This window comes from Miscanthus floridulus, chromosome 10, assembly GCF_019320115.1.
Source record: "Miscanthus floridulus cultivar M001 chromosome 10, ASM1932011v1, whole genome shotgun sequence".
Taxonomy (NCBI): Eukaryota; Viridiplantae; Streptophyta; class Magnoliopsida; order Poales; family Poaceae; genus Miscanthus; species Miscanthus floridulus.
This window is the reverse complement of record NC_089589.1, coordinates 22,431,339-22,456,841: the sequence shown is the minus strand read 5'-3', so window position 1 is coordinate 22,456,841 and position 25,503 is coordinate 22,431,339. Positions and strand designations below refer to the sequence as shown.

The following is a 25,503-nucleotide window of genomic DNA, read 5'->3' as shown; positions in this document are numbered from 1 at the left end:
AACTATAAAGTTGCCTTCGTTCCTCATCTCAAGCTGCCGAGAGAAGCAACCGCAGTTCTAGTCGTCGCTAACCACCTCACATCTCCTCTGTTCTTCGCTTAAGTCCATTTCAGCTTGTCCGCCCCCTCCGGCGCCAGCTAGCAGCAACCCTGGCCATCAGCCCATTCACCACCACCTCCGCCAGCGTCCGTCAAGCAGAGCAGTTGCCACAAACCACGCCGGGATTCGTTCCTGTTCCAGGCTTCCAGGCATCGCTCAACAGGTTCGTTTCCTTGACGTTGTATTTCTCTGCAATTATTATTTTTTATGCGTAGCTAGCTCTGCGTCCAAGATCTACTACAAACTTGTGTACTCGTTTATATATACTATTATATATATACATCAACCACAAATCTAACAATTCGGCATCTCTATGGTGATCGATGACTGTAAACCCAGCGCGGCCTGGCCAATCATCTTGCGTTACTCTACAACAGACCAAGGAAGTGAAGCACACAGATTATCCTCTCTCTACCGGCTGCAAACCACGCCTAGGCAGCAGGTGCCGTTCCACAAACCACGCCTGCACTTGGTCCAACGTACTTCCAGTTCCAGCCATCGCTCAACAGGTCCGTTTCCTCGACGCCTTATTTCTCTGCATTCAATTTTTCATGCGTAGCTAGCTCTGCGTCCAAGATCTACTTCAAACTTGTGTACTCGCTTATATACACTATTATACATCAACCACAAATCTAACAATTTGGCATCTCTGTGACAAATGTACCCCCAGCCTGGCCCGGCCAGTCCTCTTGCTCCACTCCACAACAGATCAAGGAACTGAAGGACACAACATTCTCTCTCGCCGCTGCAAATCAAGGTGCATATGCCTAGTCTCTCCCAGCTCTCTCTGTTTTTTCTTTCCATCCTCTTTCTTTCTTATTTTTATTGGAGATGTTATTCGTCTTCCACTCACAAATATACTCACACACGGGTGACGGGTTGAGATTGTCACCTTAATGCAAATCAAGGTGCCAGGTCTGGTAACAAAAGTACCCAGCCTGGCCCTTCAGTTATAGTTAAATGTGATTATTCTAGTACCTATATATCTATTTTTTTTGAGATCATGCCGTGGCATGTTTTTCATTAAGCAGAAGTAGAGTTTGTTACAAATCTAAGCTAGCCACGGTAATCCACTGATTACTGAGACCAGCGACCGAACACACGTGGTTGTGATTTACACAGTAGCATTTTGCGACAAATAAGCTGAGCACAAAGGCCTAAATATCCTCGGCATCAAACCCGACCATATCTAGGTTCATGGCCACCAGATCGAATCCGTCCCCAAACAGCACCTCCAATTCCTCCTGCTTGTTGGCTGACAAAGGGACCGCAAAGGTCGCCCGAAACTTTTCGACGATCCCATCGTCCACGTCGTTGTACTCGACGGCGATACTGAGCTTCTGCTTCAGAACATTCTGCGCCTGTAGCGTGGAGTTTGCCGCGCGTGGTTTCCTAGCGATGCGTTCGCTGCGCCTCATCGTGAACCCCGACTTCGGCGTCTTGTGCCTCCTGAGCTTGGGGCCGGCTCGGATGAGGGGGTCTGTAGAGGGATGCAGATCCGCAACTCGATTGCTTCTTCAATCGACCTCGACTGCGTCGGTCGGGGAGGGGTGGAAAGCACGTTCTGCACGCTGTTGTCCTCGTTGTCGAATGTCGACTGGACGTCGCCAGGAGGGTTGCCGACCAAGTCCGTGGCCATCATAGCAACATGGCCTGGTGTTGTAACATGGCTTTGGCGGGTGGCGAAGGCCCCCGGCAGCGGGGTGTCGCCGAGGCGTCTTCGACCGTCTTAGGGCGGAGACCCGGCGCTGACTAAAGGAAATTTCCCGGCTATGCTCGAGGGGTGCTGAATCTCCTTTTCATCACGGACTCCACCAAGGCCAAGCACGCATCCCGCCGACCGCTCAGGCGGGCGTCTCCGGTGTTACGGGCGGAGGCCGCCTTATCTCTAAACTAATCAAACAAACGATCTTGCCTAAGTGTGCGCAGGTACTCAAGCGCGGAGCGCGCCGGTATGGCCCCTGCACGGCCGGGCGGAGACCTACGGATGATGTCTCCGCCCGGACCGGCGGAGACTCTCCAAGGCGACGACGCGCCCCTGAAGGCGGAGGCCAGCGGCCGGGCGGAGACCTGCGGGTGATGCCTCCGCCCGGACCGGCGAAGATTCTCCAAGGCAACGGCGCGCCCCTGAACGCGGAGGCCAGCGGCGAGAACCATGGCCCCCGCGTGGCCGGGTGGAGACCCGTGGATAACGTTTCCGATCGTCTGGCGGAGACCCGTTGAGGCAGCAGCGCGCCCCGGGAGATGAAGGCTTGCGCCGGGGACCCAGGCCTTTGGGCCGAAGACCAAGCTACAGTGGGCCGGCTGCTCATGGAAGCCCATTACTTGGAGACGGTATGGCAGAATTGCCCCGCGAACAAGAGGCTAGCGGCAGAATATTCCAGGAATGTACTGTAGCAGTTGAGGGCATTGTAATAAATTCTGTTATGTGGTAGTTGAGTCCTATAAATAGGGGACACTTGTAACCGTGGAGGTTGGTTGGTGAACGATTTAATGAAACCATAGTTGTCCGTGTCATTCCCTTACTCGCCACTCTCTCCCTTATCGTTCGTATCCCGAGCCTCCGCCCGAGGCCGACCGTCCGATGGGCGGAGGCCTTGGTCTCCGCCACGTAGATTGAAACCGCTAGTTTCAACATTGGTGCCCACCGTGGTTGAGCCAAGGCAAACCAACGATGGCAGGGAAAAGAAAGACCACCACCAGAGCAGCAGTGACCACGGGTCAGCGAGGAAGGCCTAGGTGCAACATTCGTAGCGCCTACGCAACCTCGCCAGCGGAGGATGACACCAGAGCAGATGCCTAGGGTCAACCACCGAAACCCCAAGATCAAGAGATTCAAGATCCAGAGGCCCAACCAAACTCAGCCACAGCACTCGAGCAAGAACTGCAACAGCTGCAAGCACAGTTGCAAAGAGCGCAACAAGAGAGGGACAGAATGGCAGCAGCATTCGCAGCTAATCAGCAAGCTTTTCAAGCGTCAGCACAAGCAGCAGAAATAAGGCAGCAGTTGGCAGTCCTACATGCTGAGATGCTAAGTATGCAGCATGCAGTACCAGCGACAACCTTCGCAATCCCAGCCTCTACAGCAACACCAACTGCAACCATGCTTCAGGGTTCTACGCTAGTGATCAGCCAGCCGACGATGCCATCTTAGGTGATGCAGAGGCCTATCGATCCCAAGTCCCCACTATCTGAAGGCATACAACAGTTGCCATGGCCAACAGCGTACAAGCCAATAACACTACCCAAGTTCAACGGAAGACTGACCCCCATCAGTTCATTATGAGTTACGAGGCAGCAGTAGCCTCCGCCAGTGGAGACGATGCCGTCTTGGCAAAGTCATTTGTCATTGCAGCCGAAGGCGACGCGCTGGCTTGGTATTCTATGCTCAAACCAAGCACAGTCTATTCTTGGGAGAACCTCCGGGACAAGATATTGGCAAACTTCAAAGGGCTAATAGCACAGTCGCTGACTTCCATAGACCTGTTTCAGTGCAAGCAAATGCAGGGGGAGACACTACGTGACTACTTCCGGAAATTCGTGCAACTAAAGGCGAAGGCACCAGATGTCCCAGACGAGATCGCCATTGAAGCAGCGATCAAAGGCCTCCGAATGGGGCCGTTCGCAGCACACTTAGCAAGAGAGAAACCAACCTCCATTCAGCAGTTGTATGACGAGTTTGAGAAGTACTGCAGATCAGACAATGACCTACGCAAGAGGCTAGAGGAGCAAGGTCAAAACAAACAACAAAACAGCAGGAAAAATTCCCAAAAAACCTATACGAACCAGAATGTATCAAATCAGAAGCCAGGCCAGGGGCGAGTGCTCAGTATCGAGGGTCAACCCCACTCAGACCAAGGGCAACAGGCAGCGCCAACACGGCCGGAGACCCAGACAAGGAACCAAGGTCGGCAAGGTTACCAAGGAAAAAACTGGAACAGAAACCAAAGCCAGAAACAACGCAGGCCATATTGCGTCTTTCACGGCAAAAACAAAGGGCACAGCACCAAAGATTGTCCGGAGACAAAAGAAACGCAAGAAAGGATGAAGAACAAGTAGACTGCCCAACCTCCGACATAGCAGAGCGCAAGAGAGGTCAACACCACATACACAACTGGCCACCAGCAGTACTGCCAAATGTACCCAGTGCTAAACGAAACACAAATACATCCCTCCACACTGGCCTCTGCCTATTACCCAAACTTTCTACCAGCATGGTGGTCATCACCTTCGCAGCAGCCTCTGGCGGGCAACTACAGGTCGGAGGCAAGCCTGACCTACATAAACCCAAAATCTCCCCATATAACCTACCTCGAAACAAACCCACCGGAGCAAAACCGAATAAGGTTCGAGCCTCCGCAGCCACAGCACCACATGTAGCAACTGCCTCCGCCACCACCACACAACCAACCCCCAACACCAAAAAACGAGCCAAACCCAGAAAACCAAGTCAACCCTCATGGAGCACTGCCAACAATAGGCATGATATTGCCAATTGCCGGAGGATCATCAATGGAGTTTCAAACGAAAAAGCAGAAAAAAGATCACCTCCACCTGGTAAACAATGTAGCAGTCCAAGGCCCGGCAAAACGCACAGATTGGTCCAGAGTCCCAATCACCTTCACAGAAGAAGATCTCCAGCTAGAGAGCTACCCTCACGCAGATGCAATGGTGATCAAGACAAACATAGCAGCATGGGAGATAAGCAGAATACTAGTCGACACGGGTAGTTCAGTAGATATCATCTTCGCAAATACATTCGACCAAATGAAGCTCAGCAGAAATCAACTACAACCCTCCGAATCCCCTTTAATAGGATTCGGAGGCAAGCAGATACAAGCATTAGGAAAAATCTCACTCCTAGTGTCGTTCAGAACCCAAGCGAATGCCAGAACCGAGTACATAACCTTCGACGTCGTTGATCTGTATTACCCATACAATGCCATCTTGGGCAGAGGATTTACAACCAAATTCAATGCAGCCCTGCATATGGCCTACCTGTGCATGAAAATACCAGCACTCCATGGTATTATCACAGTCTGAGGTAGCTAGAAAGAAGCAAGAAACATAGAGAAAGCTATCTACAGAGCACAAAGAAACATCAATGCAGTCAAGTCGGTGAACAAAGAACTAGAGCCTCTGGACATGCCCAAAGGAGAAACAGATGTGGCAGGTCAAGAAGAGACAAAGCTGATCCCTCTAGAAAAAGAGTTACCGGACAGAAAAGTAACAATCAGCTCAAAATTGTGCAAGGCAGAAGAGGAAGAGCTCATGGCAACCCTAGTAAAAAACAAGGACATCTTCGCCTGGTTAGCCTCTGACCTCCAGGGAGTCAGCAGGGACATCATACAGCACGAACTGGATATCAACGAAAACATGAGACCAAGAAAGCAGAAACAGAGAAAAATGTCGAAAGACAGAATCCTGGCGGCAAAGGCGGAGGTGCAAAGACTGCTAGATGCAAAAGTGATCAGGGAAGTCAAGTATTCAGAATGGCTTGCAAACGTAGTCTTGGTACCAAAGAAAAATGGCAAAATGAGAATGTGCATAGATTTCACAGATCTGAATAAAGCTTGCAAGAAAGACCCTTTCCCATTGCCAAGAATAGATGCCTCCATCGACAAGGCAGCTAGATGCCAGAGGTTCTCTCTCCTCGACTGTTTCTCTGGGTATCACCAAATCTGGATGAAAAAAGAAGACGAAGACAAGACAAGTTTCACCACCCCATTTGGGACATACTGCTACACCAGAATGCCGGAGCAACCTTTGCCAGAATGACAAAGGAGGTTTTGGGATCACAGCTAGATAGAAACATCATAGCCTATGTCGACGACATAGTGGTCATGAGCAAGAACAAGGATGATCATGTCTTCGACTTACAGGAGACCTTCGCCAACCTCAGGACAGTTGGCCTCCGCCTCAACCTAGAGAAATGTATATTCAGAGTCACAAAAGGGAAGATGCTCCGTTATATCATAAGCAGCGAAGGCATCAAAGCGAACCCGGACAAAACCAGAGCAATAATGGCAATGGCAGAGCCCAAAAACAAGAAGGAAGTACAAAAGCTAACGGGAAGAATAGCAGCGCTCAATAGATTCATCTCAAAATCAGTAGAACGCAGCCTACCCTTCTTCCAAGCCCTGAGGGGTGGAGACAACTTCGAATGGGGGTCCAAGCAGTCGAAAGCATTTCGTAACTTGAAAGAGTATCTGGCAAACTCACTGATGGTCTCCGTCCCAGAATCGGACAGCCACCTATTGCTGTATGTGGCGGCCTCCGACCATACAGTCAGCGCAGTCTTAGTCCACGAGCTGGAAAAAGAATCAGGCAAAACTCAAAAACCAGTTTATTTCATCTCAGAAGCACTGTCCGGAGCCAAACTAAACTATACAGAGGTAGAAAAAGTTGCCTACGCAGTGCTGATGGCATCAAGAAAACTAAAGCATTACTTCCAAGCCCACGAAATCTTAGTTCCGACATCTCTGCCACTACAAGACTTGCTCAGAAACAAAGAAGCCTCCGGCAGAATAGGCAAATGGGCTACAGAGCTATCACAGTTTGGAATCTCATATGTCCCCAGAACAGCAATCAAATCACAAGCATTAGCTGATTTTGTAGCAGATTGGACACCTCCGACAGAGCCCAAGATACAACCAACAACTCAAGGCTGGATAGCATTCACGGATGGAGCCTAGGGCCAAGCCGGAGCAGGAGCCTCCGCCGTCCTAACGGCACCCTCCGGCGTCAGACTGAAATACGCAGCAAGGCTAGAGTTCAAATCAACAAACAACATAGCAGAATATGAAGGCCTGATCTTAGCGCTGAGCAAAGCAAAGGCCCTAGGGGCAAAAACATTGACAGTCAAAACAGATTCTCAAGTGGTCACTGGCCAAGTAGAGAAAGAATACACAGGAAGAGAGCCAGAACTCATCAAATACCTATCCATTGTCAGAAATTTGGAGCAGAGATTCGAGGGTTTCACCCTGAAGCACATCCCAAGATCAGAAAATGCAGAGGCAGATGAATTGGCAAAGGCTGCGGCAAACAACCTGCCACTGCCTCCAAACACTTTTTACCAGATCTTGAAGTCTCCGGCAACTACGGAGACATCCAAGGCACTAAAACCCATACTACACCTACAAAATGAAGATTGGAGAAAGGTGATAACATAATTCCTAGAAGGCAAAACCACCGAAGAAGATGAAGCAAAAGCAGCAAGAATACAGGCCAGGGCAAGAAATTACACAATCGTAAATGGCATACTGTACAAGAAAGGAGTAGTCCAGCCTCTCCTCAAATGCATATCGCAGAGCGAAGGCATAGAGTTGCTTCAAGAAATACACTTAGGAATTTACGGGTCGCACATTGGCTCCAGAGCTTTATCAGCAAAGGCAATAAGGCAAGGCTTTTATTGGCCAACACACATACAAGACGCAGAGCAGACAGTCAGAACATGCAAAGCATGCCAAACATTCTCTCCAGGACAGTCAAAACCATCATTGGAGACCCAGCTTATACCTCCGATATGGCCGCTGCAAAGATGGGGGATGGACCTGGTCGGCCCATTACCTCCATCCCAAGGAGGAAATAGATTCGCAGTAGTGGCAGTGGAATATTTCACAAGATGGATAGAGGCAAAGCCGCTGGCGAAGATAACCTCAGAAACTATCAGAAAGTTCTTCTGGCAGAACATCGTTTGCAGATTCGGTGTACCAAGGATCTTGACAGTAGACAATGGAAAATAATTCGATTAAGAGAACTTCAAAGAATTTTGCAGAAGCATAGGGACAAAATTAGCCTTCGCCTCGGTATACCACCCAGAGTCCAATGGAGCAGTGGGAAGAGCAAACAGAATAGTCTTTTCAGCAATATCAAAAACACTGCTGGGCCTACACAAAGGAAAATGGATAGATGAATTACCTAGAGTTATTTGGTCACACAATACATCCGTATCAAGAACAACAGGATTCACACCATTCAAACTGCTTTATGGAGAAGAGGCCATGGTGCCAGAAGAAATAAAGCACGAAAGCCTCCGCACGACAAGTTAGCTGATGTTGCAAGATGAAGAATATGCAAAAGAAACAATAGAAGCCACCAGACTGGAAGCAGTCGACAACATTGCAAAATATCAGTCCCAAACCAAGAAGTGGAGAGACTCTCAGGTGGTAAGGAAAGACATAGAACACGGAGACCTCATACTCAGGAGAAAACCCAACGCACAACTTGTCGGTAAGTTGCAACCGAAATGGGAAGGCCCGTACACAGCAACGGCAGCAGGCCGACCTGGTTCTTTCCACTTGACCGACAGCGAAGGTGTCACGACAACCCATACATGGAATTTTGACAGCCTTCGCAGATACTACATCTAGGCAATGTACCAAAGGGCAACCTCCGCAAAATATAAGCGGAGGCCCCTACATGCATTTACCTTAGTTTTTTTTACTTCATTCAAAACAAAATGTAAAAGAGCCTGCACTCTTTTCCTCATAGGGGAACTCCAAGCGGAGGTGAGGTTTTTAACGAGGCAGGCTCAATGTAAAAATCCTCTACAAGTATAAAGAGGTAATTCCCCAAAAGAATGCCACAAAGAACCCAAAACCGAAAGCGGCCAGCTCTAGCGCCGCAATATTCGGTAAACAAAAACCACAGGTCCTTTCAAAGCGCCAGCCATAGGCAAGGGCAATTTGAAACGACCTCTATAGCCAAATAGGCCTTCGCCCTCGACAAAGACCTGACCAAAGTCAGGCATCAAGGCAAAAATCTTTAGCCAAACAGGCCTTCGCCCTTGACAAAGACCTGACCAAAGTCAGGCATCAAGGCAAAAATCTTTGGCCAAAAAGGCCTCCGACCCTTGACAAAGATTTGACCAAAGTCAGGCATCAAGGCAACAACCTCGGTGGAACAGGCCTCCGACCTTAGCAAAAAAAAAGAACCTAGCGTCAGGGAAACAAATTTGTGGCGCCAGAACTAGGAAAAAGGTCTCCGCTATCCGAAACAAGAAAAACAGAAAGTGCCTGACAAAACACTGCCACCACTGCGGTGCCAGGCCTCTTTACTTCAAAGATCTCAAGAAGAACGAATAATTCAGGCAACATACCGGCCATTAAAGACAAGATACGTTCCACCTAACAACGTACAAAAATGTTAACACCCGAAAGCCACAACCCCACTATAAAAACAGACTCCCCCCGTGCCCTTAACAAACTCAGTCAGCATAAGGCGCAAGGGCGCAAGGGGGGAGCAAGTCATAGTGCAGGCAAAAGCCATAGCGATAGCCATGGAGGCAGGGGTCTCCTTAGATATCCAAATCGGCCGTAGATATTGTACGAAAACTCGTAAAATCGGAGGCAACGGTAGACAGTCGGAGACAGTGGGAAAAGAGAGAGGGCCTACGGCACGGTGATGAACAGCAAAGGCCTACGGGAGTAGGGGGATATTGCACGAAAACTCGTAACATCCCCCTGACGCCGGAGACCTAACCTGCCATCTCCAAAGATCAACCATGTCCCACGGGTGTGCAGCGTCGGAGACCCACGCCTCCAGACAGCTAAAACACCCAGCTAAAGAAATATCTAGAGTCTCCACCGTCTGCACAAGCTGCGCCAAACCCCCAGCTGGATCAAACGACGAATCGGCAAACCTCGCCAGGCGGACTTCAAGTACGCCTCTGCCGGTCGAGAAGCTGCAGAGACTTCTACCCCGGCCATCAAGCAAACACAGAGAATGAGAAAAAATGGGGCGAAGGTCCTAGCCACCACCTCTGTATCGCGCTCAATTGCCCAGGCAAAGCACAACGGTGCGCGAGCTCGGAACTAGACGAGATATGTAAACTACCACGACGGGCTCAAGCCACTGCACAAACAATCAAGAAAGTGAAACTGTCTTGTATTCCATAAAGCGTCGAGAAACATTCTTATAGGACACCAACTTGAAATAAAATCCTAACTACTGTGGCGGAGGTCCGTGCCAAGCAAGCGCGCGAGTAAACCCAGCACTCTCGTCATCTATGTCAAACCTAACCGACTCAAATACGTCGTGCGCAATGCTGCGGGGGAAGGCCGAACGCCAATACTCCCAAAGCTCTCCGCTCACATAAATACTGTCATTGTAGAGAGTCAAAGGAGCAACGTCTTGCGCAGGCTCCCGATTCGGAACCTGCGCAAGGTTAAAATTTTCCACAAAACCATTCAGAACAAAATAAACTTTATTCACAAAAGCCCGGTTGGACTGCGAGGTACACGCTAGAACAACTAAATGCTACAAAGAGCCTAGACCTCCGGCGCGTCAGCCGCAGCGGAAGTCCCTGGGGCGGAGCTCGCATCAGCTGTGGGCGGACACGGCGCCTGCAGCCTCCGACCACCGCCTTCGCCGATCGTAGATCCCCCCGGAGCGCCACCAGCGGCGGAGGCACCAACCGCAGTCGCCGAGCGCAGGACCGACGGAGGCCTGCCCGCAAGACCCTTCTGCGCATCCTGCAACATAGGCTAGAATGTCAGGGGCAAAAGCAACGAAAGCCTCCGCAGCATCAAAAAAAAAAAGAAAAAGGGTGACTGCGAAAACTATAAGTACCTTCGCCCTCTTGTCCTCCGCTAGTTTCCGGGCAGCAGATCTCCCAAATGGAGCCCAAAAGTGCCCAATGAAATTTCTCAAGGTTTTTCGCAAACCAAGAGAGGTCTCACTGAGCTCCTCCGGACCAGGCAGCGCCCCCTCCAGAATACTTTCAGTGTGTGTACACCCGCCGCGTGCCAAAAGTTTGGCATAGTTCGCCACTCCCGCTAGCGCCCCGTAGTCCGCCCAACCGTTGATCAGACCAGGGAGCTTCGCAAGATGACGCTTTAGCCAGGAGGCGAGGGCGTACACGCTGTCTTCTTCTGGAGGAGCGGAGGTCTCGCCTCCAAGCTCGGCGACGGTGGCCCGGTAGTGACCAACGGTCGCAGCAAGAACTCCTTTGACCGAGTCCAAACGCCTCGTCATCAGAGAAAGTTGCTCCCTCACCGCTGTTGCGGACTCCTTCTCGGAGGCAAGCTCTCCCCGGAGACCCTCGGCCAGCTCATTCGCCCTACGGGCCTGCTCGGCGGACAAAACCTCCGCCTCCCGGGCCTTGGCGAGATGGACCCTCAAGCCATCCTTTTCTCGCTCCTTCTCCGTCAGAGACAGGCGGAGAGCCATGAGAGAGTCCGTCAGACTCCCATTTTCACCTTCCAGGCGCTCGATTTCCACCTTGAGCGCTTCGATCACGGCGTCACGGTCGGAGACCTCGCAGGTACAGCGCTCTTCCATGACAACACCCATGTGATACCCCTGCAACAAAAAAAACCCAAAGCGATCTGCAACGGAATCAAGAACAAGTCTAGAAACGAGCATACACAAAAAATAATAAAACAAGGAAAGGGGCAAAACCACCAGAGACGCACCAGGCTCTGCTGTTCCAGGTGAACGCGAAGAAGCTGGAAGAAATCCATATCCCTCAGACGCTGTTTGAAGCGATCTGTTCAAAGAGGAACAAACAAACAAGAAATGATGAGGTGAGAAAAGCAAATCTCATGTTAAACGCACCAACAGCCAAAGACCACCTCCGACGTCTCTAAGAACGGCAAGATAACACTCCTCCCAACCTGAGATAGAAGTGTCGGAGGAGCCTACATAAAAAAACAACAACAACAACAGCTTAGGTCAGAGGGCAGATCACAAATAGGCCAGATGATGATCAAAATGAAAACATTTTTACTTACTCGAACCCAGCGCCGTCAGCCTCGGTTGCCCAGGACCAAACCTAGCACCAGCGGCGGCTGCACGCTCCTCTGGGGTCAGAAGTCCAGCCATGACATCACCTGCAAAGCAGCAGATGTATAGTACTGGCACTTAGCACAACACGCAAAGGAATGAACTAGGCGAAGACAATAAACATAAGGATGTGCACCAAACAAACTTACTCATAAAGAGCCCAGGCAGGGCAGCTTGCCGTGCCTTCTGAGCAGAAGTCTCCACCGTGTCGTGTGGCGAAGGCCCAAAGGGGCGGACTTCCTCAGCCAGCGGCCCGGCGGGCGGAGGGCTTGAAGAAGGCCGAACCGCCGGAGCCTCTCAGCAAGAGCGGCCTCCAGTCGCCCGACGTTGACCGCAGGTACGGGCGAAGGCATGATAGTGGTAGAGGACGAAGGAACATGCCGCAGGATGGCCTCCATGTCCTCTTCAGAGCTTGAGCACAGCCCGCCAAGAACGTCGGGCATAGGCTCGGCGGCGCTATCCTCCGGCCGTTCGCCGACGCTCGTAGCACCATGCGAGGAGCGCGCCAGGACAACGCCGGTCTCCGGATGCTCGGCACCGCTCACAGCCCCGCTCGTCGGGCACACCGGAGCAACGGGAGAGCCACGATCCCCTCCGCTCGCAACTCGAGCGTCCGCTAACAGGGTGGAGGAGCTCTCAACGTCTTCGCTGCTGGCGGAGGCAGCGCCGGCACTGCCAGCAGAAGACAAGGCCGGCGCGATCAACGGGGCTCCGCTTTTCTTCTTCTTTTTCATAGGCGCCCGAGAGCCGACGGCGCCATTCCTCTTTTTAGACTCGGCCTCCGCTGTAACATTCTTTGCGTAGGCCTTCTTCTTCTTCTTCTCAATCGAGGCCAGGACCTCAGCAAGAACCTCGCACTCCTAGTAGATGATCCCGACCTCCTCAAAAACCCGATTGAGCCGCGGCATGGTGCCTGCCACAACCATCCGAGACGTGTACTCACGCTCAAAAATCTTGCCAACCAAACCTATGGCGGCCTCCTCGACTTCGGAGATGAAACCGTCCTCCGTCACCCCCTCCCCCAAAGACCGACCGAAGCGGGGGAACAGAATCCCGGCCTCCGGGCCGAAAATGGGGACCTTGACCTGTTCCAGCTGAAAAGCTGGGTTGTTCTTGCCCAAGGGCCAGTAGTTGGAGGCCATGATCTCCTCCACCAGAGTAGCGGCACGCTGCCGCAAAAGCCTGATCACAGGCCTCCCGCGTCGGAGACACCTCCTCCGGTGGATCCACGCACGTGTGTGGTGCCATCTCCTCCATCCGAGAAGTCAAGGGATACTCTGAGAGCTCCTCGCCATCCTCAGTTGTGTTGTGGACCCTGTAAGTCTTCACATAGAACCATTGCTCGAGCCAGCCGCGGTCCCACTTGCCCTTCTGGCAAAAAGAGATCTCCAGGCGGTCCACACCTTGGTTCCTCTTAGACATGAAAGTGCAACTACCGTACTGATAGATCACTTCCACCTCCTTGCCATCTCGCACCTCCTTCTTCTTCTTCGACTGCTTCTGCAGTTCATAGTACGTGCAAAAGGTGTCCACATCCGGCTCGGCACCGTAAGAGACGCACGCCCAGCAGAATTTGCTAAGTGTCAGGAAAGCAGTGGGAGTCAGATGATGGAGCTGAACATTGAAGGTCTCCAACACCCGGCGAAGGAAGGGAATGTAAGGAAACTGAAGGCCACAGGTGAAGAAGTCCCGAAAGACCACCGCGTATCCTTCCTCCGACTTCGGAACAGTCTGACCCGGTGGAGGGATTTTCACCCTAGAAGATGGAAAACACGACTCCTTCAGCATCTCCGCGATTGCCTCCTCAGTAATAGAGGACGGGCCGAAGTCCCAAGACTTTATCGCCATGTCTCCGGAGTCCGCGGCGATCAGGTCTCCGATAGATGCAGAGACACTCCCCAAATCCTCCTCCACTAGCTTTTCCAACTCCAACGCGGAGGCAGAGGCAAGCATGCACTCCTCAAAGCGTGCACCCCAGCCAACGGCCCTAACGCCGAGAAGGTGGCGATAGGGTCCGGAGAAGGCAGGCCAGTGAGTTTGGGCAGAGGCGGAAAGGAAAGCCACCGCGACAGCAACCTAAGCGCGAGACGCGAATAGAAAGATGGAACACGCAAGGGCAGCAAGATGCGAAAGCGAAGAGGGCAGAGAGCGATTTCTCGAATGCAATGAAAGCGAGTGAGCGGCGTGTGGGGGGACCCCGCCGCCAAAAGCACCCTTATATAGGCAGCGGGCGGGCGGTCCGACTCCCGCCACACAACGGTCATCTCCGGAAGATTCGCCCGCTGCACAACGGTCACCTCCGAAAAAGTCGTAGGGAATGCAACGGACACTGACACAGCGGAAACGACCGCAACGTAGGGCAATGGCTAGATTTGCCGCCCAACAGCTACTCTCAACGAGACTAATGGCTACGCCAGAGCGGGCCAGGGGGGAACTAGCGGGGCCTCGCTCGAAGACACCAAAGGCGGCCTCCGCCCCCGCGGACGCCTTCGGCTAAGGCGTTTTGAGCTCACGGCACGCTCCGGCGAACCATGGTCTCAAAAGGGGGGAACTGTTGTAACATGGCTTTGGCGGGTGGCGAAGGCCCCCGGCAGCGGGGTGTCGCCGAGGCGTCTTCGACCGTCTTAGGGCGGAGACCCGGTGCTGACTAAAGGAAATTTCCCGGCTATGCTCGAGGGGTGCTGAATCTCCTTTTCATCACGGACTCCGCCAAGGCCAGGCACGCATCCCGCCGACCGCTTAGGCGGGCGTCTCCGGTGTTACGGGCGGAGGCCACCTTATCTCTAAACTAATCAAACAAACGATCTTGCCTAAGTGTGCGTAGGTACTCAAGCGTGGAGCACGTCGGTATGGCCCCTACACGGCCGGGCGGAGACCTACGGATGATGTCTCCGCCCGGACCGGCGGAGACTCTCCAAGGCGACGACGCGCCCCTGAAGGCGGAGGCCAACAGCCGGGCGGAGACCTACGGGTGATGCCTCCGCTCGGACCGGCAAAGATTCTCCAAAGCAACGGTGCGCCCCTGAACGCGGAGGCCAGCGGCGAGAACCATGGCCCCCGCACGGCCGGGCGGAGGCCCGCGGATAACGTCTCCGACCGTCTGGCGGAGACCCACCGAGGCAGCAGCACGCCCCGAGAGATGAAGGCCTGCGCCGGGGACCCAGTCCTTTGGGCCGAAGACCAAGCTACAGTGGGCCAGCTGCTCATGGAAGCCCATTACTTGGAGACAGTATGGCAGAATTGCCCCGCGAACAAGAGGCTAGCGGCAGAATATTCCAGGAATATACTGTAGCAGTTGAGGGGCATTGTAATAAATTCTGTTATATGGTAGTTGAGTCCTATATATAGGGGACACTTGTAACCATGGAGGTTGGTTGGTGAATGATTTAATGAAACCATAGTTTTCCGTGTCATTCCCTTACTCGCCACTCTCTCCCTTATCGTTCGTATCCCGAGCCTCCGCCCGAGGCTGACCGTCCGATGAGCGGAGACCTCGGTCTCCGCCACGCAGATTGAAACCGCTAGTTTCAACACCTGGTTCCGAAGCAGAGCGACGGTTGGGGGGCAGACCTTGGATTGCCGCTTAAACCAGCATTGGATCCAACATTGTGTCTACTGCCGTTGGCAGCTACCTCGGCCGACTCCAAAACATCAAGTCCGCCCCGTCCTCAAGTCTAGCTCTCTCGCATGACGAGCTAGAGTGGTCGTCCTGTAGACACTCGCATGCAGAAGGTCTCCCGAGCCAAGCACGGGCCTGAGCCGCCCCCCCGGACACATGGAACTTCGAGGAAAGGTGCGCCAGGAACTCTGTGGGCGTGACGGCTGGCTGATTTCCACCGGCTAGTGCAACAAGAACAAGGGAGAGGTCCACACCAGACGCGGTGAGCTCCACGTTCCTTGGGACGACGAAGACCTAGACCTTGGGATGGCTATCAGTGTCACCCAGGGGTGGTGATAGCGGCAACCTACTATTGTGGAGCTGTTGCGGCGACGATGGCGGTGACTGCTGCACACAACCGTGCGATGACGGTGTCGGCACCAGGTTTGGCGCGGCGCGACATCCCAGCGACAAGCTGGGTCACCTAGGATCAGCAGAGCGACATGCCTTTCCTCGACCGATTCCAGCCTCCGAGGGCGAAGGCTTGCGAGCCGGCAAAGGGCCTTGCTTGCACGCTAGCCAACGACCATGCTCCCACGCCCTGGCTCGATGGCCGGTACACCGACAGTGGAGGCAGCGGGACGGGGAGCGACACTGAGCGGCGATGTGGTCGTGCGCGAGGCAGTTGAAGCAGAGACCTACAAGCTCCGGCGGGACGTGACGGTGGCGGCGTTTGGGTGCCGTTCTCCCCGGACGTCGCCGGTGACAATGACTCTTGACAATCTGGAATCCATCGGCGTCGATGTTGAGCCCTCGATGGGGCTGCCGGGATGTGGCAGGCACTGACGCCCTACGTCGCGGTCCGAGGCGCTGGTGCACCGACACTCTTGCCGCCGGCAGCGGACCCAGGCGACGCTGCGTGGGTACCCGCGCGGCGTGCAATGGTGAAGTCCCACGGCGGAGTCCGTCGAGCGCATTAGTCCTGCGCCGATGATGTCGCTTCCCCCTTGCAAGCGCCGGACGGGTTTCCTCCATGGCGGCCGTGCTATGTGCTGCGTCCGAAGCCCCAGCCGGCGGTGGAGGCGTGGCCCGAAGAGCCTTGCGAGCGTCATCTAGGTATGACAAGCACGTGGCAGAAGAAGCAAGTTCATCGTTGGAGCTGTCCACGCCGAGGTCTTCCTCCCAACGCCAAAACTTATTCCTGCCAGCCGACCGGCGATTGGGGAAAAAGGGGGTGGCATGCGCGGAGAGGGAGGACGACGATGACCTGCCCGAGCATGCGGCATCCTCCTCCTCGTACTCGATTCCCAGGACGTCCTCGACGATGACCAATGACTCGTCCTCCATCCTTGCGTCCGTGGCCGACACCGGCAGGTCGGCGATGGATTTGGGCCCTATGGGGGTGTGCACAGTGGCGTCCGCCATCGGCGTTGTCGCAGGCATTGAGGGAGGTCGTAGCAGCACCCCCGTGCTGGATCCAGCAGTGGCGAACTCGGTGGCAGCCACGGCGGTGGCACCCGGCGTAGGTGGCGGCGCGGGTGCTGATTGAGCTCGCGGCGGCGCCCCAACTCCAGATCCGGCGTGAGTGGTGTCGGAGGCGGCTGTGACTGCAGCTCCCGGCGTCGGTGACGGTGCCCCAGCACCGGATCTGGTAGGAGCAGGCTCAGCCACGGCGCACGGCCGGGCGAGCTCCAGCGGTGGCTCCCTAGTGGAGGCACATCCCACGACGCCGAAGGCTGCGGGAGGGGCTGGATGTGTGGGATGGGAGGCTGTAGGGAGGGGAGGGGAGCGGGGAGGAGGAGGGGGTGAAGGTCGGGGCCACCGGTGCCGGGGCGATCGGCGGCGGCGGGTTGAGGGCGGCTGCCAAGTGCGCCGCTAGGGTTTCATCCGCCCGCCGGGCGCCCCTGTAATCTTTTTCTATAGCTGTGTTTCTCATTGTAGATCTACCTATATATCTATTGTTGCAGGGGCCTACTTTACAATAATTAGTGTTATGGTTACATGGACCTCGGTTCCTTTACCAGAAATATTACCTTTGCTTGAAACAAATCACGTGATATTTTTATCTAATTTTGACTTTGTAGACACTGAAGCAGCAATGGCGGTGGTATTGGACGCTTTAGCATCCTACCTACAACACATGCTATCGGAGATGGCTAAAGAAGAGGTGCATCTGCTCTTAGGTGTTCCTGATGAGATAAAAAAGATGGGCATCAAGCTCGGGGACCTTAAGAGGTTCATCGCCGATGCTGACAAGAGGAACATCAGCGATGAGAGTGTGGAATCATGGGTGAGAGAGCTTAGGAATGCCATGTATGATGCAACCAACATTCTTGACTTGTGCCAGCTCAAGGCCATGGAACAGGGTCCATCCAAGGATATGGGCTGCTTCAATCCCTTGCTCTTTTGTTTGAGAAATCCTCTCCATGCTCATGACATTGGTAATCGCATAAAGAATCTCAATGAGAGGCTAGATGACATTGAGAAGCGTAGCAAAACCTTCAACTTCATCAACCTTGCTTCTTATGAGGACGACAAGAAAAAGGTAGAATCCTCCCTTCGCGCTAGGCGTGAGACGACGGGGGAGGATGAGTTAGGTGTGGTTGGTGACAAGATTGAGGAGGACACAAGAAATCTAGTGAATTTACTCACAAAGAAAAACATACATGAACACAAAAAAGTTATGGTTTATGCTATTGTGGGAGTTGGAGGGATTGGCAAAACCACCCTTGCCAAGAAGATCTTCAACCATGACTTCATCAAATTAGAGTTCAAAAAGAGACTATGGTTGAGCGTCAATCAAGAATTTAGTGAGAGTGATCTACTGGAGAGAGCTATCACTGAAGCACGAGGAGATCATCAAGCAGCTAGAAACACAAAGGCTGCACTAGAGCGAACCCTTAAGGAAGCCCTGGAGGGGTGCAAGACCTTATTGGTGATGGATGATGTTTGGGACCACCATGCATGGGAGAAGGTGCTCAAGCCTCCATTGATAAAATCACTTGCTCGAGGAAGCCGTGTTCTCGTTACAACGAGACAAGATGCAGTTGCTCGAGGCATGATGGCAGAGGTTCCCTACCACCATGTCGACAAACTAGAGCAAGAAGATGCCTGGTCTTTGCTCAAGAAGCAGGTTCGTATAAGTTAATTTAAGGATTTAATATGTTATGTATTCATGTGTGCACATTTGCTTCACAATCTATCTAGATAGTTGGTAGTCTTGTACATTTGCTTCATAGTCTATCTAGCTAGTCAGTCTGTACATGCCATGCCCCTAAGCTTCACCTTCTATTGTGGTAGCTTTTCTTCAGAAACAAATTTGTTTAGCTCGACACTACTGCCCGATGCACATTTGGGCTAGTAAGTTATCTACAAAACCTTTAAGATTTGTTGTAACTTCCATTTAATTGTAAACGTTAGTTGAGGGTAGTTTATTTATGGAAACAAATATATGCATGCAAGGAATTCTTTGGCCATCCAGAATGTTCTAACAATTATAATCGTTATCATCACCATTTGTTATTACTGACTGAGCTTAAATTGGCTCAAGAACAAAGTGCCCCTATGTAATATTTATAATTTATAACATCTATGCATTTTCAGTAGTTTTTATTAGGTTTCTTATGCACACGGATATGCAAATTAACCTAGATGGTTATTTATTTTAGCACTAATATTATGAATCTAGGCTACAAACTACTTTGAAGACACTACCGCAGAAACATTATCCCCGCCAGTTTAGAAACCGCCATCACCGTCAGTTTTGCGATTTCGCTGTGAAACTGGACGGTGATGCTCACCTTGGTCTTTGAAATCATTGAAAGAAATATAATAAAAACATTTTAAAATAGATACATGTGACGTTTGCACATATTGTCATCTGTGTCCCCCCCCCGGTGATGCAACATAGGCAGGTGGAGGTTAGTAAGGCAAGCATGTGTGGTGTGACGGTGTTATAGGGTGAATGGACCATAATAATGGTATAATAATACAATTTTAGGCACCTTGAGTGTGGAATTTGCAAGTACCAAGACCGAGACGAGAATTCAGAACAAGTTTAGAGAGCTAAATGTGCAATTTGCATATACTAGGACCGGGATTAGAACTCATGACAAATTTAGTGAGTTGAGTGTGCAATTTAAAAGTACTAGAACCTGGATGAGAACTTAGGACAAGTTCGAGGACCACTAGTGAAATTTACTCTTTATTTAATAATTAATCAAGAGCTAAAAATCTTCCTTAACAAACCACAAATAAATAATGATACTAACAATTTTTTGTTAATTACATTTATCTCTGCACTGGGTACGCCCTTTAATTTAAATAAGTTTATAAATTTTGACAAAAAATATTATGTCATATCAATGCTAGTAATTTAATTTTAATTATTCTATATTTATACAAAATAATATTACTGCAAAATTTTTTGATATAGAAAATTCAATATCTTTAGTGCCACAGTGCAGGGCTTAGAGGACAGTTCATTCCATTTTAGTAAAATAAAATTATAATTATTAAAAGCTACAATAAATACTGGAGTGACTATGGTACATAATACAGTGACTATAAAATACAAGAGCTGGTAATTATAGAGTGACTGCTGAGAGAACCACTTTTGTGCACAGACGTCACACAGTTGCACCGTAGTGCTATAGGTGCACGGAAGTGGTACATCGGTCATATGCTTAGAACGTCGTACGTGATTTTGCCTCTGCACACAGAATCATTTACGAGCACTCGATTTTGCCTCCGATTAGGACGAAATGTATATATATCTCCATATTCCACATAATTAACTGGCTTAATTAGCTGCTTGCAGGTGGTCGGAAATGAAAATAATGATGAACAAAAGGTTGATACACTGAAGGACATTGGAATGTCGATTATAGCAGAATGTGATGGTTTGCCTCTCGCAGTCAAAGTAATAGGAGGCCTCCTCCGCCAGAAAAGGACAAGGCGAAGCGATTGGACAAAGGTCCTTAATGATTCTACATGGTCAGTATCTCAAATGCCTGAAGAGCTAAACTATGCAGTATACCTGAGCTATCAAGATCTGAACCCAGAGTTGAAGTCTTGCTTTCTGCACTACGCCCTCCTCCCAAAGAACACGCTGTTCCGGTATGAACGTATTGTTGCCATGTGGATTGGGGAAGGATTTGTTCATGGAAACTCATGTGATTTAGAAGTATTAGGAAAAGAGTTCTATGACCAGCTAATAGCTAGGAACCTTCTAGAGCCGGATCAAAAGTACATAGACCAGCAAGTTTGCAATATGCATGATGTTGTTCGCTCATTTGCTCAGTATTTGACTAGAGATGAAGCATTGATAGCTCACAAAACTGAGCCTGGCCATACCAATAACATTAACCCACAAAATGTTATTCGGTTATCACTAAAATCCAAAGAATCAGAGTCAAATGAGCTAGAGTGGAGTTCTCTACAAGCACATATATCACTACGAACACTGATTTTAGTTGGGGAAATAAAGATCAACCCAGGTGATTCACTGTCATCTTTTCAATGTTTGCGGACCTTACATATAGAAGATGGAAATTTTGATGCATTGTCTAAATCATTGGTCCAACTCAAACACTTGAGGTATTTGTCCCTAGATGGCACTGACACATCTAGGCTGCCAGAAAAAATAGACATGATGCAATTCTTGCAGTGCATTGACCTTTCTAATTGTGGAAGTCTGACGAAGCTTCCTGTGGGCATTGGAAAGTTACGTCAGCTGAGGTATCTCAGCCTTCTTGGCTCAGGTATAAACAATATACCCAGGGGTTTCAGTGGCCTAACTAATTTAAGGGTATTGAAGGGGTTTCCTGCCCACGTGGAGGGTGATTGGTGTAGTTTGGAAGAATTAGGACCTCTTAACCAGCTCATGCATCTTCGTATACATGGCCTGGAGAATGTATCTTCTTCCTCATTTGCTATAAAAGCCAGGCTTGGTGAAAAGGTGTGCCTCAGCTATCTGTACTTACAGTGCACTAGTAGTAGTGGAGGTGCTCACCGGTTGGTGAAACTGGAAGAGCAGCAACACATGGAGAAGGTGTTTGATGAGCTCTGCCCTCCGCCTTGCTTAGAAAATCTTACAATCAAAGGGTACTTTAGTCAACGACTTCCACGGTGGATGACATTGACAGCAATTGTGTGCCTTGGAAGCTTGAGGATTCTATTCATGGAAGACTTGCCTTATTGCACAGAGCTACCTGATGGCTTGTGGCAGCTCCCCAGCTTGGAGTTCCTACAGATTCAAAACGCCCCAGGCATCAAGCGTGTTGGGCCAGAGTTCTTACTACCACACCATCATGAGCACCCAAGCGCTGTGGAGAACTTTGGTTCTGGTTTGGAAATTGTGGTGAGTGGATGTCATGGACTAGAGAGGATCAGCAATCTGCCAAATTTGCAGAACCTCATTATCATAAGATGCCCAGAGTTGAAGGTATTGGAGGGTTTGCCTGCACTTCATAGACTCACACTGGAGGACTACGACATGAAAACACTCCCTGGATACTTGCAGGACGTAAACCCAAGGGATTTGCGTCTAGACTGTGACATCTCCCTGCTCGCTTCCATAGCTGAAGGGAAATCTGGCCCTGAGTGGGACAAGTTCAGCCATATCAAGCAGGTCAATGCATATGCAGATGATGATGACAACAACATTGAAAGGAAGTGGTACGTGAAGTACACAGGCGATCCATTCAGCTTCAAGACAAACATCAACGTCTCTGCTGACGCTTCAGGTAAATTAACACAACTGCTGCTTTATACGTTGCATACTGAGTATGTACCTTTTTTGCTGTTGGAATATCTCGTCACTTGACTGCATGTGACGTTTCAGGGGATGAAAGTGTTGTTGGACGAAGTGGAGAAAATTTCAAGGGACAAAATCGAAGAAGAATGTGTCAATGTGGAACAACTGAGGGAGTAATCAAGTATGCAACATACAATTCTTGTTACTAGTTGTTTGTAAGGGGCGTATAACACTGCAGATTATATAATCCATATGACCCTTGCATGCAAGTAGAGTGCCCGTCTGTGACCTACATGGACAGAAGGAACCTTGGAACCGTCATCGCTTTGACTGAAGAAGCAACAATGCAGAATTTGTGATGTGAATTTATTCCTTTTTTTAGCCTGCGGGTTGTTCTGAGGCAGTCAGATATTTGACATGCAAATAAAATGAGACAAGAATGTTATGTGAATTTGTTCATTTTTCTTCAGTGATTTGTGTACACGTTACAGTTGAATTTCCATGCAGTTTGCCACTCGAGAATTGAGAGGCATGTGTATATATAAGTTTGAGTCGTTACGGAACAAACTTTATGATACAGCTTCTTTCAGCTTGGATGGTTTATGGTGTGTCTGGAAATGCAGCTTGCCAAGTGGATGTACATAGCAAGCCTCACTTCAGTTTCTGGTTTGTTAATACTGGAAATGGTGTGGGCTGCTTCTATCTATCTCAAGGCAGGTCATGGAAAATCGACAATGTAAAGACCAGATCCTTTGCGCAAATTTACTCTTGAATCAATCAATATTGCCAATATTTTTTTTTCTTCGTGAATTGTAGCTTGCACGAGACCATGTTAGGAGAACATGGAACTTCTTGAGAGTTATTTTCAGATAACAATGTATACTCGGTGCTTGCCACAACGTTACAATTATTCAGGCCTGGTATTGTGGTACATTTCAATGTGCTCCATTACAGAGAATAAAAAAAAACATGAGTTGACTTCTATGATATGAATTCTTACAATCTAACACCTACAACTGTCATACACTGATAATAGCAACATTGATGTACTATAAAACGCCAACAACTGTCATACACTGATGAAACTGGAACACCCAGAGAAGAAGATTATGATCACATATCATTGTTCGGCAGGCTGGGTGATCTGTGCTTCTCATCATTAGCTATGTCCATGACTGAATACCTGAAGCACATGCTGAAAATATTCATAGAAAAGCTACATGTACGGGCGTTCCACAGTAACAGTATAGCAAAAATCAATTAATCACATTATTGATTCCAACGCTTCTACACATCAAACCACAACCAGCACATAGGACGCACTGGTCACTGAATTATATGCTAAAGGTTACATAATGGCAAGTAAATTCACAATACCGAGCTGAAGACCATCTAAACCATAGACATACCATGTTATGGTAGACCAAACACACAGACATACAATGGCATGTCTATATTCATTGCAAGGTCTATTTGACTTAATAAACATATTTGGCTGAAATGAACTCCTTACTACCATCATGGTAGAGCAAACACATTGACATACCATGTTCACATGTACTGCATATCATGTGCTGGTCAAAAACATCAGCACATCTATATCCTAATGTTCAAATTATCAAGGAGCAATATAAATCAGATCATGGATTCATGCACAGTCAGTGCCAACCAAGCAGAATGCTTATATTACACCAAATTAAAATCGACGCTTAGGTAGGATCATACTACAGAAAATTCATCGCCATACCAATTTAACCTTTTAGCTTCTATATCTGCTGCAGTCTAGAAAAAAAATACACCAACACACAGGACCTGTCAAAATTTGGTGATAACCAACTCTACAATGGCATAGAAGAACAGAGGGCAGCATGTTTAGATCAGCAGATGAAGCCTACATCTACATTATGGGTCAAAACCTGTATTTAGATCAGCAACCATGTAATTCGCAAACCAAAAATATTGGCATAGCTTGATGTTTTTTGCACCTAAATCTTGTTTGGCCTATTTTATCTAGATTCAATACACAACTAGAAGTCCCTTTACAGAGTTGGGCAAAACAACATTACACAGGCGGCCTGCTCAACCACCTCTGTGGGAGCACCAGTGTAAATGGAAAACATGTCCATCTCTGAAATTCATGTTTATAGAAGCAGGTATCTTACGATGCACGCCTCTGCAAATCAATAAAAGAACAGTTCCGCCTGCATCACCGGGGTGACACAGGCCATCCTCAACGAGAACCTTCTTGAGCCCAGTGCACCCTTTCCTTCTGCTACTGCAGCTTCTCCCGATCGTTCTTCTTGTTGTATTCCCCACAGTGCACCCAGTCATCCAACTACAGGAGAACCACAACGTAACAATAGCAGCAGCAGCAGCATACCGGTTAACAAGAACAAATAAAATCCTCCATGTACACAAACTAGAACTGGAATGCAGCACGTATCATGGATAAATATTGAAGAAATCATCAATCTACTGAGAAGAAACATGCATGCATGAGGATCGGAGAATATGTGTATGCTTGTCTGTCAAGATCACCTGTTGGACAATATGTGAAGCAATCTCTAACAGACACAATATGTATGGATGCTATCTGTTGTTCTGGTTAGTCAAGTAAACTTTAGACTTACTGATTTATTTGGCCATCTCAAAAGAATACGTGCTGCCCCAGCTTTAAACAATCTGAGGTGGATCCAGGCCTAGATCGACAGAAGCTGCAACAGCAGACCCAAATTAATTCTGAGGCGTTCAGAGCAGAAGTTTGTTCTGATTAATAAAAATGTGGAGAGATACATTTGGCCTCAGTTTAGCATTTTGGCACATTAATCATGGCCGCCGATAACTCGGGCAAAAGATTGCCCGAAGGGCAAAATAGTTAGCGAGGGTCATGCCATAAGCTTCTCATCACCGGCAATGCACGACTCAAATCTAAGAAGTCCTCTGTGTAAGAAATCGCCTCTGTAATCCGCGTGACACACTGCCTCTGTAATTGGATTTTCAAAGACGGCCTCATAAGAAGGCCATCTCTGAAAATGACCTTATTTTCAGTTATGGTCTTTTTAACGCCTCTGAAAATCTATTTATAGAGGCAGGGAGAGATTTTTAGAGGCAATGGAAGAAAATGTCTGCCTCTGTAAATAAAACCCACTGTCTCCTGAGATCATTTTTGTGGTAGTGTTGTTGTACATGGTCTATACCAAATAAGATTAATTTAGAAAGCAAGAACAGAAAAGATCATCTGATCCTGAAATTAAAAAAAATA

General features: G+C 49.6%; 1 protein-coding gene across 1 annotated transcript; it reads left to right on the top strand.

Annotated features, from left to right (window-relative positions):
- Window positions 1-22,692, top strand: LOC136486352 (disease resistance protein RGA2-like). Its single transcript, XM_066483215.1, has 7 exons — window positions 1-262; window positions 439-608; window positions 770-856; window positions 17,569-18,617; window positions 20,304-22,230; window positions 22,329-22,422; window positions 22,515-22,692. The coding sequence occupies exons 4-7, from the start codon at window positions 17,583-17,585 to the stop codon at window positions 22,573-22,575; spliced, it is 3,117 nt and encodes a 1,038-aa protein (XP_066339312.1). The 5' UTR covers window positions 1-262; window positions 439-608; window positions 770-856; window positions 17,569-17,582; the 3' UTR covers window positions 22,576-22,692.
- Window positions 22,693-25,503: the final 2,811 nt, after the last annotated feature.